The sequence below is a fragment of the Scyliorhinus canicula genome, chromosome 15 (assembly GCF_902713615.1).
Source record: "Scyliorhinus canicula chromosome 15, sScyCan1.1, whole genome shotgun sequence".
NCBI classification, from domain to species: Eukaryota; Metazoa; Chordata; class Chondrichthyes; order Carcharhiniformes; family Scyliorhinidae; genus Scyliorhinus; species Scyliorhinus canicula.
In genome coordinates this window covers 65,788,839-65,807,087 of record NC_052160.1, presented here as the reverse complement: position 1 = coordinate 65,807,087, position 18,249 = coordinate 65,788,839, and the positions used below count along the sequence as shown (strand labels likewise).

The window sequence follows — 18,249 nt, the reverse complement described above, 5'->3', positions numbered from 1 at the left end:
TTGAAAGTTGGAGAATGTCTATTTAGGATGGCAATGGGAAATAGTATTCCTCCACTCTACCAGTATACAACACACTTGGCTATCTACAACCAGGAAAACACAGTACCTTCATTACTTTGAGTTACTGGGCAAACCATTAACTCAGGTTGTTCTTGGGGTCTGCCAGGGCCGTAAAGTTTACGTCGGGTGCTTTCTAGTTTCCAAATTTGGGAATGTCACTAGTAGCTTTATGATTAGGCAAATAGATCACTGAATTTGCTGACCCATTCCATTTACTTTAAGAGTTTTCAATACCAGTGAGATGCAACTCATGTACTTTTAAGGGTAGCATTCTGTTTGAATTTCTACTTTATCAGAAAACTTGCTATATTGTCCTGTTTCTAATTTCAACAAAGAATTACATTTACTTTCTCGTTTTGCCAACAGACTGTATTGACGAGATTATACGGCTTCAGAAGGACCCGAGCATATTTGTGGCCTCGACGGCTAGTCACCTTTTAGCAAATATTTTGTCTTTCTCTTTACAATGTTCTGAACTTGCTTTTTTGGGAAATGGCAGCAAAATCCAGTTAAATGACACAGTTGCCGCTTTGCATTCTGTGGATTGGTCAGATTGTGTCTATGCCATTACTGGGCACATTGAAGATTTCCTGAAGTCGGGTGTCACTTCTAACATCCAGCAAGCCCTGAAACTACTATCCATGGTTTCTGGAACCAACTATCCAGTTGCCATCGTATCATTGTGGCCTAAAATAGAAGAAAGTATAAAATTACTTTTAAAGGGTGACCTGACTGGACTTGGTCAACCCTTAACAAAGCTTTTCTTGAATGTATCCAGGTAAGCGTAGCAGCAAAAATAAATCTGGTGAAGCTGTGATGAGCAGAAATTTGCTTTATTTTCTACCAGAACTTACAATAATTTGTATTTTATATACTGCCTTTAATGTAGTAAAATGTCTAATACATTTCAGAGAAGGGTTATAAATCAAAACTTGACACAGCCACATGAAATATTAGGGAAGATGAACAAAATCATGGTCAAAGAGGTAGGTTTTAAGGAGCATCTAAAAGGTGGAGAAAGAGGTAAAGAGGCATGATGAATGTTTTTCATTCTAGTTGGGTTAGCTTTTAGGTCGAAAACCTTTGGAAGCAAATGTCTTATTCTTGGGGGTAAAACTGCCTCCGGCTCTTGTCTGCTTAAGTGCATTTCCTTGGCAAATTGTCAAGTAACGCCTTCTGTATCCTGACATGATGTTACTTGCGTCACATTTTGTGTGTCCTGTGGGAGGTTACAATTTTTGAGCATAAGAAGTAGTTGAGAGTTAACCATCTTTCAAAAATCACTGGAGTCAGGGAAAGTCCCGGACGATTGGAAGATCGCTGTTGTAACCCCCTTGTTCAAGAAAGGATCAAGACAAAAGATGGAAAATTATAGGCCAATTAGCCTAACCTCGGTTGTTGGTAAAATTCTAGAATCGATCGTTAAGGATGAGATTTCTAATTTCTTGGAAGAGCAGGGTCGGATTAGAACAAGTCAACATGGATTTAGTAAGGGGAGGTCGTGCCTGACGAACCTGTTAGAATTCTTTGAGGAGGTGACAAGTAGGTTAGACCAGGGAAACCCCGTGGATGTGGTCTATCTGGATTTCCAAAAGGCCTTTGATAAGGTGCCACACAGGAGGCTGCTGAGTAAGGTGAGGGCCCATGGTGTTCGAGGTGAGCTACTGGCATGGGTTGAGGATTGGCTGTCTGACAGAAGGCAGAGAGTTGGGATAAAAGGTTCTTTTTCGGAATGGCAGCCGGTGACCAGCGGTGTCCCACAGGGTTCAGTGTTGGGGCCGCAGCTGTTCACCATATATATTAATGATCTGGATGAAGGGACTGGGGGCATTCTAGCGAAGTTTGCTGATGATACGAAGTTAGGTGGTCAGGCAGGTAGTGCTGAGGAAGTGGGGAGGCTGCAGAAGGATCTAGACAGTTTGGGAGAGTGGTGCAGGAAATGGCTGATGCATTTCAACGTGAGAAAATGTGAGGTCTTGCACTTTGGAAAAAAGAATCCAAGCATAGACTACTTTCTAAACGGTGAGAAAATTCATAATGCCAAAGTACAAAGGGATCTGGGAGTGCTAGTCGAGGATTCCCTAAAGGTAAACATGCAGGTTGAATCCGTGATTAAGAAAGCGAATGCTATGTTGTCATTTATCTCAAGAGGGTTGGAATATAAAAGCAGCGATGTGCTACTGAGCCTTTATAAGGCTCTGGTTAGGCCCCATTTGGAGTACTGTGTCCAGTTTTGGGCCCCACATCTCAGGAAGGACATACTGGCACTGGAGCGTGTCCAGCGGAGATTCACACGGATGATCCCTGGAATGGCGGGTCTAGCATATGAGGAACGGCTGGCGTTCCTGGGATTGTATTCATTGGAGTTCAGAAGGTTAAGGGGAGATCTAATAGAAACTTACAAGATAATACATGGCTTAGAAAGGATGGACGCAAAGAAACTGTTTCCGTTAGGCGAGGAGTCGAGGACCCGTGGGCACAGCCTTAGAATTAGAGGGGGTAAATTCAAAACAGAAATGCGGAGACATTTCTTCAGCCAGAGAGTGGTGGGCCTGTGGAATTCATTGCCGCAGAGTGCAGTGGAGGCCGGGACGCTAAATGGCTTCAAGGCAGAGATAGATAAATTCTTGATGTCGCGAGGAATTAAGGGCTATGGGGAGAATGCTGGGAGGTGGAGTTGAAATGCCCATCAGCCATGATTGAATGGCGGAGTGGACTCGATGGGCCGAATGGCCTTACTTCCACTCCTATGTCTTATGGTCTTATGGTCTTAAAAGTGTCTTTGATTGCTGTTCTAAATACAATATTTTCTAAATTTATTTCATATGTCAACCCAAGAGACTATACTATGGGAATGTTTGAGAGTGCCAACTCACTGCTTATTGATGATAACTTAAGAGCAGGAATAGGCATTTTGGTTATCAGTAACATTGGCTCAGTTGGTAGCATTCTCAACTCTGAGTCAGAAGTTTTTGGGTCCAAGTCCCACTCCGGACACTTAGCAGTGTTGTACAGTACTGAGGGAGTGTTGCACTGTCAGAGGTGTTTTTCAAAGAGTTAAACCAAGGCCTTCTCTGCTTTCTCAAATAAACAATCCCATGGCTCTATTTTGAAGAGAAGCAGGGGAGTTATCCTGGCATTTTATTAGTAATTTAACAATTGATGACAGGAGTAGCAGCCTGAGTAAAAGAATGAACAAAGAGGTGAAAATTAGCCACTGACTTTTACAGATATAAACATTGTAACATATAATCCATTGTGAATTTGCCATCATATTTGCAGAATAAAAAATGAGTGGAGTGAAGCTTCACAATCTTCACAGCTGAAACTGCAGCTTAATTGCAATCACATTTATATCCTTGTACCCTGAGGGGATGTTTTATCACACTCAATTGTGTGATGCAGAGGAGGTAGAAAAATGGCTAATCAGACTTTCTACTCATGCCAGTTGGCATTGTGCCTGAATGATACCACAACCCTAATCAGGGATAATGAAACAAATACTGATGGGAACGTAGATAAATATCTATGACACTGTGATTGCTACAAGTATCTTTTGCTGATGTGTGATTTCTTTTTTGTAAGAGCTGTGTATGGAGTGAAAAAGGATTATTTTCATTTTATCCTGCAGAACAGTTCCATGTGACGTCTTGGAGCCTAAGATCTGGGATTTACTAAGTCTCTTATTGAGATTACTGAATCAGGCTGAAGCATTGACGTTAGCTTCAGGGATCCTAAAGCTCAAGAGCTGGTATGGAAGTCTGAGCGTTCACTTCAGTTACAAATAAATGTAGAGTAAATTAGGTATATGCTGTTCAGTGAAAATACCATAATGATGAAAGCTAAATACTGCAGATGCTGAAAATTTGAAATAAAAACAGAAGCTCAGCAAGTCTGGGGAGACAGAGTTAACATTTTCAGTCCGTATGAGTCTTCTTCTGAGTTAAAGAGAGGGAGAAATATGATGTTATACTGTTAGAGAAGGGGGTGGAGCAAAACAGATCAGTGATAGGTGAAAGGACAGACTGCACACAGATGTTTAAGTGTTAATGGCAGTGTTAAAAACTATAGAAGATGCTAATAATGGCATAAATGTAAGATAGCTGAATGTGGTAATAGCAGAACAGATATCAGTGCGACACAAAAACAAAAGTAAAGAACAAGTGACCGCTGGCCCTGTGGGGATGGGTGGATGCACGGGGCCAAAAGACATTTTGAGATTTTTTAAAGGGTCAAGGTGATGGGGAAGTTCACAGTATAAATTTGTTGAACTCCGTGTTGAGTCCAGAAGGCTGTAAAGTGCCCACTCGGAAGATGAGGCGTTGTTCCTTCAGTTTGTGTTGCAGCATGCCAAGCAGGGACATGTGGGCATGAGAGCAAGATGGTGAGTTAAAAATGGCTAGCGACAGGAAGGTCAGGGTCATGCTTGCCGAATAAGCGAAGGTGTCTCGCAAACTGAAAATACCATATGGTTGTACGTTGGCTGCTGCAATATTTAGACCTCATCCTAGTCTTGAGCCCTGTACCCAGCTGAAAACGTACTTGCCTATCTGATGCATTGTCAACTTAATCTTTTTTATTTTCAAAAATGATGCAACTGATATATGCTTTTATATAATTATTTCATTCAAATATTGCACACTGGCAATTCAACACCAATAGTGCACCGCTTTTCAGCTTGTATCTAAAATAGCACCATGCACACAATTCTGGTGTGGGTCTGACCGGACACCATTTTGGTAAAGGCCAAGCAAGAGACTTCCTCCATTCACGTCAAAAGCAGCTGTTTCTCCAATCTTAGATCTGATTCTGCAATTGGACAACATTTGCAAAATAATCCTCAGTATGCTAAGAATAACGCAGGCAAACAATTTAAGATTGTCAGTCAAGCTTGCAATGTGGCGCCTTTGCATATATTGGAAGCTGTTCTTTGCAGACAGAAGGAACATGCATACACCTTACGCCTTGTTTCAGCTAAACAAAATTAGTGACAACCATTCGCTGTTTCATTCCCCAACCAGAGTCAAGCTGTCAGGTTTAAAATTCAAACAGTTCTTAGCATAAACTGGTGCATTCTCCACAGCAGTCTCCACCAATCAGAGTCCACTTGCCAACCAATTAGCACTCCCTTCTCGGTATAAATGCTGTTTCCCTTGACATTAGTATTTCCTTGTGAATTGTGCTGAGTGCAAGAGAAAAAGTTTAAACAAAAACGTTTTGTTTTTCAGCAGTACTTTATAAGATTCAATGGTCAAGTATAAGCTGCATCTGGGAGTTTTGGTGCATTTAGAGTTATGAACACGGTGGGAGTAATAATCTATCGGTGTGATATATGCGGAGTGATGCTAGTGCACTTTGAGTGTCTGCTGCTAGATTATTCCAACAAGGTCCAGGTGTATGATGGAAGTGGGAAATGCAGCTGATCTCAAATCCAAGAAGACCAGACATATTTGGGGAAACAATTTGGAGTTGTTTTTAATAAATAATTAGTGACCTAAACAGGTTCTCTTAATGTTCTTGCCCCAATTTCAAAGAATTATTTTATAATGATACATAATGATAGTTGAAGCTGGTCAATAAATAATTTGCACATTGTAGTTGGTTTGGGGTGGCACATTGGTTAGCACTGCTGCCTCATAGCACCAAGGCCTCTGGTTCGATTCCAACCTCGGGTGACTGTGTGAAGTTTGCACATTCTGTCCGTGTCTGCATGGGTTTCCTGCGGATGCTCCGGTTTCCTCCCATAGTCCAAAGATGTGCAGGTTAGGTGGATTGTTTATGCAAAATTACCCCTAGATGGGATTGTGGGGATAGGGGATTGCGCCTGTATAGGGTGGTGCTCTTTCAGAGGGTCGGTGGAAACTTGAGGGCCCGAATGGCCTTCTGCATTGTAGGGATCTATGATATTGTGTGGTCTCGACTGCCAATAGATTGGGAACTTGAGTTTGAATTATTATTATTAATAATAATTGTGCAGGTTCCTCATTCATAATTGATAGATTTTCTTTTTAAAATTTTTTTATTAAAAATCTTCCATTTTATAGTAAATTTTATAACCAAACCCACATTACCCACAGAAGATATTACACAAAACCAACATAACAAAAACCCAACCAACCATAAACTGATAGATTGATTTCCTTAAGAGTAGTCTTTCATGCACATCTGAGTTTGAATAAGGAAATTGTGATAATTTGTTAATGTATGGACACATTTAATATACCACGCTATACATTGAATTTGTGATGCATGCTATATGCAAAGCTTTAATTGTATTGATAGATATGAAATTCAATTTGTGTTGACCACTTTTCATCAATGTAATTTTTCAGAAATCTCACATCAAGTCTGCATTTAAAGAGAATATAAATTTATTTTGAACAAGAGATTTATGGAAATAATCTTGAGTTTTTAAGATTAATGAGTGATGCAATATGTTTGAACACTGTTCTTCAGGGACCTGAATTTTATTTCAGTTTGGGAGAATAAATTGAGTATTTTCTCTTTATGAAGGCTATTCAAGCATATTGCCAATTTAAATTACCGGAGGCAAACAATTTAAGTTAATTTATTGCGCTCCATATTTATATATTAAAATTATTCTTTTTTAGAAGACTTAATAAATAAAATCAGCTTTATTATCAAGTGGTGGCTGCTTCCACTCCTTGCAGGGATTTATTTCACTAAGGATGGCATTTTTCTTATTTTACAACCAAACCAGAATTTTTATTTTAGCAATCTCAACCAATCCACTGTACCACACCATACTCTCTCTGACACAAGCATGTAGAATCAAAATTTACTATCACTTTACCAGAAACATATATAAATAATGTTCTGAAAGGTAAAGGGAGATATTGAAATTGTGACCATGTTACACTAGTGCTGGGGAACATGGTTATAATAAATGGATGCCACTGTGGATAAAAATGGCATTTGAAGGGGCAAAGACATTGAAAGCGTCCTGACTGAATAAAGATTACACTTTAAATGTGATGATATCTTAAGTGGTCACTGTTGTGTAGTCATGAAAGGTAAGGATTGATTTGAAGGGGCAGCACGGTGGCGCAGAGGATTAGCCCTGCTGCCTCACGGCGCCGAGATGACAGGTTTGATCCCGGCTCTGGGTCACTGTTCTGTGTGGAGTTTGCACATTCTCCCCGTGTTTACGTGGGTTTCGCCCCCACAACCCAAAGATGTGCAAGGTAGGTGGATTGGCCACGCTAAATTGCCCCTTAATTGGAAAAAAAAATGAATTGGTTACTCTAAATTTATTAAAAAAAAGAAGGAAAAAAAAGGATTGATTTGAACACCAATGGATGCAGTCTTATTTAAAATACATTGTTTAGTTCTCCGACCATTCAGTAGGGAATCATCTTCCCCCAAAACAATGCCTTGTTGTAAAGACATCCAATCAGGTAAATATCCCTTCCCATCAGGAAAATAATCCTTACATTGTTTCCAGTCCACCTTTCAGATAATTTGTTGTCAATAGCACAACATTAAATTGAGACATTGCCTCCCCTGAATTGCAATGTTATGGCCATTGTTAGTCTAAAAAGATCTATTCCACTTAGAAGAATGATGTTCTTTTTGGCTAAACACCAAGATTCATGCAGCCTGAGCATATCTATGACATTATTAGATAATTTGGAGTCTTTGTATGCTTGAAGGCAACATGTAATTGGAACCTTTATTTATTGGTTCAGCAATCCCTTTGACTGTATATTTTTTTGTAGTCCGAAGTCACTGAGGATGCAAGCTGCAACAGCATTGTTTCAACCGCTGAATTACATCGGTACTGTGACTTCTGTTCAACCTCAGGAAGATACAGGTATGTTGTGTATATGATTATCCATCAATCTGCCTGTGCAGGAATTGTGAAAAGCCAGCATCTGGGCAGAGGAATGATTTGAGGGAAGGATTATTTCTATATCTGTAAATGTTCCAATGTGCCTCCTGGGCCAAATAGTATTTATGCATTTAAGTACATTCTTTAGTACCAACATTTGAACGGTATAGAAACTGGGGAAAGCAGGAAAATGATTGTTGGCTTTAAATCACAGAGAGGTTGGGATGAAAAGGAAGCTAAATCTATGTGAGTAAAGAGAAGATTTGATGGGGTAGAGCACCAAGGGAGTTGAATGAGCTGTAGTAATCCCTTTCCTCTTGCCCACTACCCAACGCACACAAACAAACTTCTTTTCTTGTTTAGAAAATATTTTATTGAAGCATTTATAATTTTAACATTCTAAACAGAGAGATCCAACTCACTCAAGGACCCTGCAATAACACACAACTCCCCACACCTTAACTACCCATACATTGGATTCCCTGCCCTTATCCATCCCTTCCATGCCTCCCCTCCCCTGCTGACGGTCAATTTTCTTTGAAGAAGTCGAATGGCTGCCACCTCCGAGCGAACCCCTGTAACGAACCCCTTAAGGCGAACTTAATTTTCTCCAGCTTAAGAAACCCTACCATGTCACTGACCCAAACCCCCGACTTTGGAGGCTTCGAGTCCCTCCATCCCAGCAAAATCCGCCTCTGAGCCATCAGGGAGGCAAAGGCCACACAAACACACTTCTTACAGTTTTCTTGTAGTCTTACTTGTAGTTTTATTAATCTTTCCTCTCATTGTAGAAGTATGATATTTTGGGGTCCACGTGCAACAAATATTGGTCATTCTGCTTGCTCCGATTGTAAACAGATTGGTGGCCTTTCTAAGTCTTGAAATTGACCGGGCATCTAATGCAGAAATATTTCATGCTGATTGTCGGTATTGCGTAAATAATCATGATATGCTCAATGTAATTGGAGAGAATTTACAACAGACTACAGTATTCCTGCCTGATGTCATCTGATCAATTGTTTATTGGAACTCCTGATGCGATGGCTCCACAGTTTTCAGAGGCATATGTTCAGAGCAGGGGAGAGTTATGGATGGGAAACCTTGAAGTGCAGGTTTCCTGAATGTTCTTCAGTTTTTATTTGCTGCAGGCTTTCCTGCTCGTTAGGCAACCAGCCTGATTGGCAGTCTGCAGCAGAAGAACACAGTAGAGGAGTATGTATGTCTTGTGATGGGTTGAGCAAGTAATCATGATGGGGGTGAAAATGGTAACTGTGGAATTGTTTGATGGACCAGGATGGTTGTCAAGAGGAGTAGATTGTGGTGATGAAGGGAAAGGTGGTATGTGCAGTAGAATGTGATCATTGAATGAAAGGATGGCCTAAGATGTTTTCAAGCATGGTTGGGGATCAAGATGGAGGGAAAAGGGTTTAAGTCTGAATGGGGGGGCAGGACGTTAGCACAGTCGGTAGCACTGTGGCTTCATAGCGCCAAGTTCCCATGTTCGATTCCCGGCTTGGTCACTGCCTGCACGGAGTCTGCATGTTCTCCCCTTGTCTGCGTGAGTTTCCTCCAGGTACTCCAGTTTCTTCCCACTAGTCCCGAAAGGCATGCTGTTAAGTCATTTGGACATTCTGAATTCTCTGTCTGTGTTCCCGAACAGGCGCCAGAATGTGGCAACTGGGGGCTTTTCACAGTAATGTCATTGCAATGTAAGCCTACTTGTGACAATAAAGATTATTATTATTATAAGATAGTAATCGCAGGTGGGTTTGAGCCTGGTTTGGGGGTCAGGAGATGGTTACCAGGGTTAGAGTGTAGTTGGGGAGGTGGGGGATGGGGAGGGCTAGATTGTCGTCACAGCCTGAGCAAGGGCATGCTGGTTGGTGCAGAAAAGGCCCAAAGGATTCTGCCCTGTTGTTTTTTATCTGCCGGGTTTCCTGAGACCAGGGAAACCTGATTAGCTTTCATTTACTAATATTCCTAATGGGTGCTAATTGGTCACCCACATACATCAAAACCAGAAATGGGTAGGTTCCAGGCAGTTTGTGTTCTGGTTTGAAATATAAAGAATTTTAACTTTCCACCTGGCCCAAACCCACGCATATCTGGGGGTTAAAATTACCCCCAATGTGTATCATTGAAATGGGGAAAATGTATTAAAACCGCAAATATTTCCTCGGAAAAAGAATTCTTTCAAACCTTATTTTGATAAGGAACAGTACATTGTATTTAAAGTCCTCATCTGTTACTTTTTTTTTTGAGGGTGCAGATTTCTTGAACTTTTACCTGAGTTTCTAGGCCTCTTTTAAGAGATTAGAGATTTGGTGAAGAGCCCATGATTGGAACTTGGGCCTGGATTGTTAATCCTGAGTGGGTGTGCAGAGTCGGGGGAATGTTCCAGTTCACCACTCCTGCCTCAGAAAAAAGAGCTCTGAATTGAGGGATCTTTATTCTGGGAGGGGAAGCACAGGTGTATGCTGGAGTTCAGTCCGCCGCTTCCATAAACAGTTTAGAGGCAGAAATCGGCTCCTGAGTGTCAAGAAGGGCTGGATAAAAGGCCTGCTTTGACTCTCTGTGACTTCAATATTAGGCCCTCTAGCTCATGTTCCTTTATGGCCCCCTTCATTCCTCATGCGAACTCAGGCCAGCCCATGTCCCACACAACCAACCTTTTGCCTTTACACCATCCAAGCCAACTCCACCAAAGGCAGACCTCAGGAGCTGAGCTGAAATAAAATAAAGTTCTATCTACTACAGACTTAACTAGATAAAAATACAATCATTGTTAAAAGCCCATTCAATACTTTTAACCAACAATCCGCTGTCGAGTGCCCCAGCAGCCCATAACTCACCCATACCCACCATCACAGCTTCCGAAGTCAGATCGGCCTTCCTGAAAGTGAACTCTCGGAAGGCGACGGGCCCGGACGGGATCCCTGGTCGTGCACTCAGAACCTGCGAGGACCAGCTGGCAGAGGTGTTCACAGACATCTTTAACCTGTCCCTCTTCCATTCCGAAGTCCCCACCTGCTTCAAGAAGACCACCATCATACTGGTGTCAAAGAAGAACCAGGCAACGTGCCTCAATGACTACAGTCCGGTGGCCCTGACTTAAGTCGTAATGAAGTGCTTCGAGAGGTTGATCATGAAGCGCATCACCTCCATACTCCCAGAATGCCTTGATCCACTGCAATTCGCATACCGTCGCAACCGGTCCACAGCAGACGCCATTTCCCTGGCCCTACACTCATCCCTAGAGCATCTCAACAACAAGGACTCCTACATCAGACTCCTATTTATTGACTACAGCTCCGTCACAATCCTAGCCAAGCTCATATCAAAGCTCCAAAACCTAGGACTTGGCTCCCTACTCTGCAACTGGAACCACAGACCACAATCAGTAAGAATGAACAACAACACCACCTCCACGATAGTCCTCAATACCAGGGCCCCGCAAGGCTGCGTACTTAGCCCCCTACTCTACTCTCTGTACACATACGACTGCGTGGCAAAATTTGATTCCAACTCCATCTACAAGTTTGCTGAGGATACGACCATAGTGGGCCGGATCTCGAATAACGACAAGTCAGAATACAGGAGGGAGATTGAGACCCTAGCGGAGTGGTGCAGCGACAACAATCTCCCTCAATGCCAGCAAAACTAAAGAGCTGGTCATTGACTTCAGGAAGCAAAGTACTGTACACATCCCTGTCAGCATCAACGGGGCCGAGGTGGAGATGGTTAGCAGTTTCAAATTCCTAGGGGTACACATCTCCAAAAATCTGTCCTGGCCCACCCACGTCGACGTTACCACCAAGAAAGCACAACAGTGCCTATACTTCCTCAGGAAACTAAGGAAATTCGGCATGTCCACATTAACCCGTACCACATTTTACAGATGCACCATAGAAAGCATCCTATCTGCAACACATCCTGGTATGGCAACTGCTCGGCCCAGGACTGTAAAAAACTTCAGAGCGTGAACACCGCCCAGTCCATAACACAAACCTGCCTTCCATCCATTGACTCCATCTACACCTCCCGCTGCCTGGGGAAAGCGGGCAGCATAATCAAAGACCCCTCCCACCCGGCTTACTCACTTCCAACTTCTTCCATCGGGCAGGAGATACAGAAGTCTGAGAACACGCATGAACAGACTGAAAAACAGCTTCTTCCCCGCTGTTTCCAGACTCCTAAATGACCCTCTTATGGACTGACCTCATTAACACTGCATCCTCTATGCTTCATCCGATGTCGGTGCTTATGTAGTTACATTGTATATCTTGTGTTGCCCTATTATGTATTTTCTTTTATTCCCTTCTCTTCCCATGTACTTAATGATCTGTTGAGCTGCTTGCAGAAAAATACTTTTCACTGTACCTCAGTACACGTGACAATAAACAAATCCAATCCAATCCAATCCAATCCAAATTCCCTCAAGTACATAATCCCATATACAACAAACATTTGTATTCATAACCCCCCATCAAAGCCAGCTAATCCCTTAAAAAACACTTTTGAGTTCTGAATCAAACTGAATTTACACCTCCCCATCCACATTGTGATAATTACAGGTTGTGGAAGCAGCCGGTTGTGAAAATAGTTCAAGATATTAACAGGAAAAGACAGGGTAGATAAAGATAAGCTATTTCCACTGGTTGAAGATTCTGTAACTAAGGGGCATAGACTAAAAATTAGGGCCAGACTGTTCAGGAGAGATGTTAGGAAGCACTTCTTCACGCAAAGGTGGTCGAGGTTTTGAACTCTTGCCCATAAACAGCAGTTGAAGCGAGACAGTTGATAATTTTAAATCTGAGACAGACAAAAAGAGTAAGAGATATGGGCCAAAGGCAGATGTATGGAGATGGCCCACAGATCAGCCATGATCTTAAATGGCGAGACAGGTTCGAGGGGCTGAATGGCCTACTCCTGTTCCTATGTAATGCCGTAATGATGGTCCTTAGTCTTATGTCAACATCTAATCAAACTGCTAGCACTGATTTGTTTTCAACTGGGAGACAGGGGTTTTAAATAAGTTTATTTTTTAATAAACATTTTATTGAGGTATTTTTTGGTGTTATAACAACACAATAAACAATGTACATGAAACTGTAAACATAGTGCAAAAGCCGCCTACCTCCCTTACAGGTTCCACCTTTATTAACCCCCTACTGTAAGCTAAACTATTCCCCCCCCCCCCCCCCCCCCCCCCCCCCCCCCTTCTGCTGCCGATTAATTTTCCGCGAAGAAGTCAATGAACGGTTGCCACCTCCGGGCGAACCATAACCATGTCCCTCTCATGGCGAACTTGATTTTCTCCAAACAGAGAAAGCTAGCCATGCCAGATAGCCAGATCTCCGACTTCGGGGGCTTTGAGTCCCTCCAAGCTAATAGTATCCGTCTCCGGGTTACCAGGGAAGCAAAGGCCAGAACCTCTGCCTCTTTCTCCTCCTGGATTCCCGGGTCTTCCGACACCCCGAAAATCGCAACCTCTGGACTCAGCGCCACCTTGTTTTTAACACCGTGCACATGACATCTGCAAACCTCTGCCAAAATCCCCAATGTCCTGAATCCCCCTTAGCGGTAGGAGCGGGAAGGTTGACACCTGTTTACGTAGGAAGTCCCGCACCTGCAGATACCTGAATTTGTTTCCCCTCGCCAACCCAAACTTCTCCTCCAGCGCCCTCATACTTGGAAAGCTCCCCTCTATAAACATATCCCCCATCCTCTCAATCCCTGCTCTCAGCCATATCCGGAACGCCCCATCCATACTTCCCGGGCAAACCGGTGATTATTACAGATTGGGGACCAGACCGATGCTCCCTCTGCTCCCACATGTCTCCTCCATTGCCCCCAGACTCTCAGGGCCATCACCACCATGGGCTGGTGGAGTACCATGCCAGCGGGAAGGTCAGAGGCGCAGTTACCAACGTACCTAAACTGGTGCCCTTGCATGAAGCCGCCTATTTACGCTCCCATGCCGACCCCACCCCCACCACCCACTTCCTGATCATGGCTATATTTGCCACCCAATAATAGTTACTAAAATTTGGCAGCGGCAGCCTGCCCTCTCCCTGACTCCGCTCAAGCATTACCTTCCTTATCCGCGGAGTCTTGCCCGCCCAAACAAAGTCAGAGATCACTTTGTTGACCCGTTTAAAAAAGGACCGCCGAGTAAAGATGGGGAGACATTGAAACATGACAGGAATCTCGGGAGGACCGTCATCTTCATCGTCTGCACCCTCCCAGCTAATGACAACAGGAGCGCGTCCCATCTCCGAAAATCGTCCTTCATTTGGTCTACTAGCCGGGCCAGGTTTAATTTATGCAGCCGGTCCCATTCCCGAGCCGCTTGAATGCCTAGGTACCTAAAGCTTCCCCCTACTAATCTAAGCGATAGCTTCCCCAATCGCCTCTCCTGTCCCCTCGCCTGAACCGCAACCATCTCACTTTTCCCCATATTTAGCTTATATCCCGAAAACCAGCCAAATTCCCCCAGAATCCTCATGATTTCTTCCATCCCCTCCAATGGGTCCGACACATACAGAAGCAGGTTATCTGCATAGATCGAGACTCTATGCTCCACCCACCCTCCGGACCAGCCCCTTCCACCCCCTTGAGGCTCTCAGAGCAATTTTCAACGGTTCTATAGCTAGCGTGAACAACAGTGGGGAGAGGGGGCTCTCGTCTCGTCCCCCGGTGCAGTCTAAAATAGTCCGATGTTGTCCTTATTCGTCTGTACACTTGCCACAGGAGCCTGATACAGCAACCTGACCCAGTCAATTAAGCCCTGCCCAAATCCGAACCGGACCTCCCACAGATAATCCCATTCTACCCGATCAAAAGCCTTTTCTTCATCCATTGCGATCACAACCTCTACTTCCCTACCTTCCGGGGGCAGCATGATCACATTTAACAACCGTCTTACGTTGGCCGCCAACTGCTTACCTTTAACAAACCCCGTTTGGTCCTCCCCAGTTTGGTATCCACATTCAACAGGGATGTCGGCCTGTAGGACCCACACAGCTCCGGGTTCTTGTCCCGCTTCAGAATCAGCAAAATCGTAGCCTGTGACATCGTCGGGGGCAGTGCCCCTCTTTCCCTTGCCTCATTGAACATCCTCACAACACCGGCCCCAATATCCCAGAGAACCTTTTATAAAACTCCACTGGGTACCCATCCAGCCCCAGGGCTTTACCCGGCTGCATGGCCTTCAGACCCTCCACTATCTCTTCCAACCTGATCGGTGCCCCCAGCCCTTCTACCAGCTCCTCGTCCAGCTTTGGGAAATTCAGCCCGCCCACGAAGTGCCTCATTCCCTCCGGCCCCGTAGGGGGTTCCGACCTATACAGCCGACTGTAGAAACCCCTAAATGCCTTATTTACCCCTACTGAATCTGCAACCAGGCTCCTAACTCCGTCATTTACTTTCCCTATCTCCCTGGCTGCCTCCCTCTTTTTAAGCTGCTGTGAAAGCATTCTGCTGGCCTTCTCTCCATACTCATAGATCGCCTCCTTTGCCTTTCTCAGCTGCTCCACCACTCTCCCTGTGGTTAACAAGACAAACTCTGCCTGTAGCCTCCGCCGTTCCCTTAAAATCCCTGCCTTGGGGGTCTCCGCATACCTCCTATCGATCTGTAGTACCTCCTTTACCAGTTGGCCCGTCTCTGCCCTGTCCATCTTCTCCCTATGGGCCCGTATCGAGATCAGCTCCCCTCTGACCACCGCCTTCAGTGCTTCCCAGACAATCGCCGCTGAAATTTCCCCCGTGTCGTTGACCTGCAGGTAATTCTGAATACATTTCCTCAGCCGCTCGCACACCCCTTCGTCAGCCAAAAGAGCCACATCTAAACCTCAAGTGCGGGCGCTGGTTACTGCCTTTACTAACCTGCAGGTCAACCCAGTGTGGAGCATGGTCTGAGATTGTGATAGCCGAGTGCCCCGTGTCCATCACCACTGCCAGTAAGGCCCCCAAACTCTTTTACTTCCTTTGCCATTGCTGGCATCCTGCCCGTTTCTGAGCTTGACTGGTCCAAGCCAGGGTCAATAACTGTGTTGAAGTCCCCTCCCATGACCAACCTGTGTGCGTCCAGGTTTCCCCAGCATCCTCTTTATAAACTCCACATCATGAACTTCGCATCATTTTGATGATACTGCCTCCCCATGCTATTTCTCCCATCATTTCACATTTATCCACATTTAATTGTGCCTGCCATTTCACCAATCTGTGTACATCCTCCCGAAGCCTACCATACTGTTCACTATTTATTATCTTGCAAACTTTCCTATCATCTGCAAATTTCAAAATTGTACTCTCAATACCCAGGCCCAGATCATTTGGGCTGAACACGAAACAACTCTCTCCAATTAGAAAATGTTCTCTGAACATAATTTTTCACCTTCTACCCTTTCAACAACTGCACGTGCCCCAGATATTGCCTTCCCTTTAATGACCATATCATAGAATCTTTACATTGCAGAAGGAAGCTGTAGTAATCCACGGGAGGCAGGAGTTCCGTCACCACACCAATATTTATTTACAATAACGATATTACAGGAGCAGCTACAAACAGTGCTGCTAGCAGTCCAGGCCAACCTAAGACTGCCTCACAAAGCCTACACAGGTGATTATATGGACCTCCTCAATGACCTATCATTGAGGGAGCTCATACTCCAATTGGCCAACCAATAAAGCCAATTGGAGTTCATTACAGAGGCCATTTGGCCCATCGAGTCTGCACCCATCTCTGAAAGAGCACCTTACCTCAGCCCACGCCCCCGCCCTATCCCTGTAACCCCATCTAACCTTTTGGACACTAAGGGGCAATTTATCATGGCCAATCCACCTAACTTGCACAACTTTGGACTGTGGGAGATAACCAGAGCATCTGGAGGAAACCCACGCAGACACAGGGAGAACGTGTAAACTCCACACAGATAGTCACCCAAGGCTGGAATCGAACCCGGGTCAATGGCACATTAAGGCAGCAGTGCTAACCATGTGCCACTGTGCACCTGCGTCTCTCTTTTATCCATCTGTTACTTGTTAGTGTTAAGTTCCAGGGTTTAGAGAACCCCAAAGTGTATCATGGAGTTCACCTGACCCTTAACTTTGAATTTACTATCGTTATGGCGAGCTCATGGGCCTGCCTTTCAGGTGTCATTCAACAGAGTGTTACAGCACTTTTAAATTAAAACAATGTTTATTCATGAAACCAGTTAACACTTTATAAACCCACAGTAAACATCTTAACAACTATCAACACCAATAAATCCCCAAAGAATACAGTACTTGACAGATAACCCTTGATAAATTCCCAAACAACATCCAGAAGACAAAAGACCCATTTAAACACCGATTGTGGTCGGCGAATACCCACTGTACACCACCACTGCCAGTAAGACCCTGCTCAAAATGAAGAAATCGATCCAGGAGTACACTTTATGCACGTGTGACTAGAAAGAGAACTCCTTCACCCTCAGCTGCCCAAATCTCCATGGATCCACTCACACCCCCCCCCCCCCCCCCCCCCCCAATCAGCTCCATGAACCCTTTTAGTTCCTTTGCCATTGCTGGCACCCTACCCGTTTTTGAGCTTGAGCGGTCCAAGCCAGGGTCAACAACTGTGTTGAAGATGCCCCTCCCATGACCAACCTGTGCGGGTCCAGGTCCGGTATCTTCCCCAGCATCCTCTTTATAAACTCCACATCATCCCAATTTGGCGCATACACATTTACTAATACCACCTGCATCCCCTCCAGTTTCCCACTGACCATAACATACCGACCTCCCGCATCCAAAACTATTCTACCCGCCTCAAACACCACTCGCTTATTGATCAGGATCGTGACCCCCCTAGTCTTTGAATCCAGTCCCGAATGAAAGACCTGATTGATCCAGCCTTTCCTCAACTAATCTGGTCAGTTACTCTAAGGTGCGTCTCCTGCAACATTACCACGTCCGCCTTCAGCGCCCTGAGATGTGCGAACACACGTGCCCTCTTGACCGGCCCATTTAACCCTCGAACATTCCAGGTGATCAGCCGAGGTGGGGACTCATTGCCCACCCCCCTTCGCCGATCAGCCATCTCCTGTTTTGGGCCTGCCTCTAGCCCATGCTCCACGCCTCCACCGGCCCACCCCCAGGCAGCCTCCGCCCCCAACCTCCTCTCTGTCCCTTGGCCCAAGTCCCTCCCTCGTCAGCAGAACATTCCCCCCCCCCCCCCCCCCCCTCCCAGTAACAACACTCTGCAACCCAACCCCTTTGATAAACCTAACATATGCACACACCCCCCCACTGGACTTCCATGAGCTAGCCCGCCCAGCTAGTTTGGTGGC

General features: G+C 44.7%; 1 protein-coding gene across 7 annotated transcripts in view; it reads left to right on the top strand.

Moving 5' to 3' along the window:
* Positions 1 to 18,249, top strand: part of brat1 (BRCA1-associated ATM activator 1) — a 47,244-nt gene that overhangs the window by 7,913 nt on the left and 21,082 nt on the right. For all 7 annotated transcript variants that reach the window (XM_038819749.1, XM_038819750.1, XM_038819751.1 and 4 more), the window contains 3 exons: positions 427 to 838; positions 3,692 to 3,811; positions 7,800 to 7,894. In XM_038819749.1, the coding sequence (XP_038675677.1) occupies positions 427 to 838; positions 3,692 to 3,811; positions 7,800 to 7,894 (627 nt within the window). The remainder of the gene's footprint in view (positions 1 to 426; positions 839 to 3,691; positions 3,812 to 7,799; positions 7,895 to 18,249) is intronic.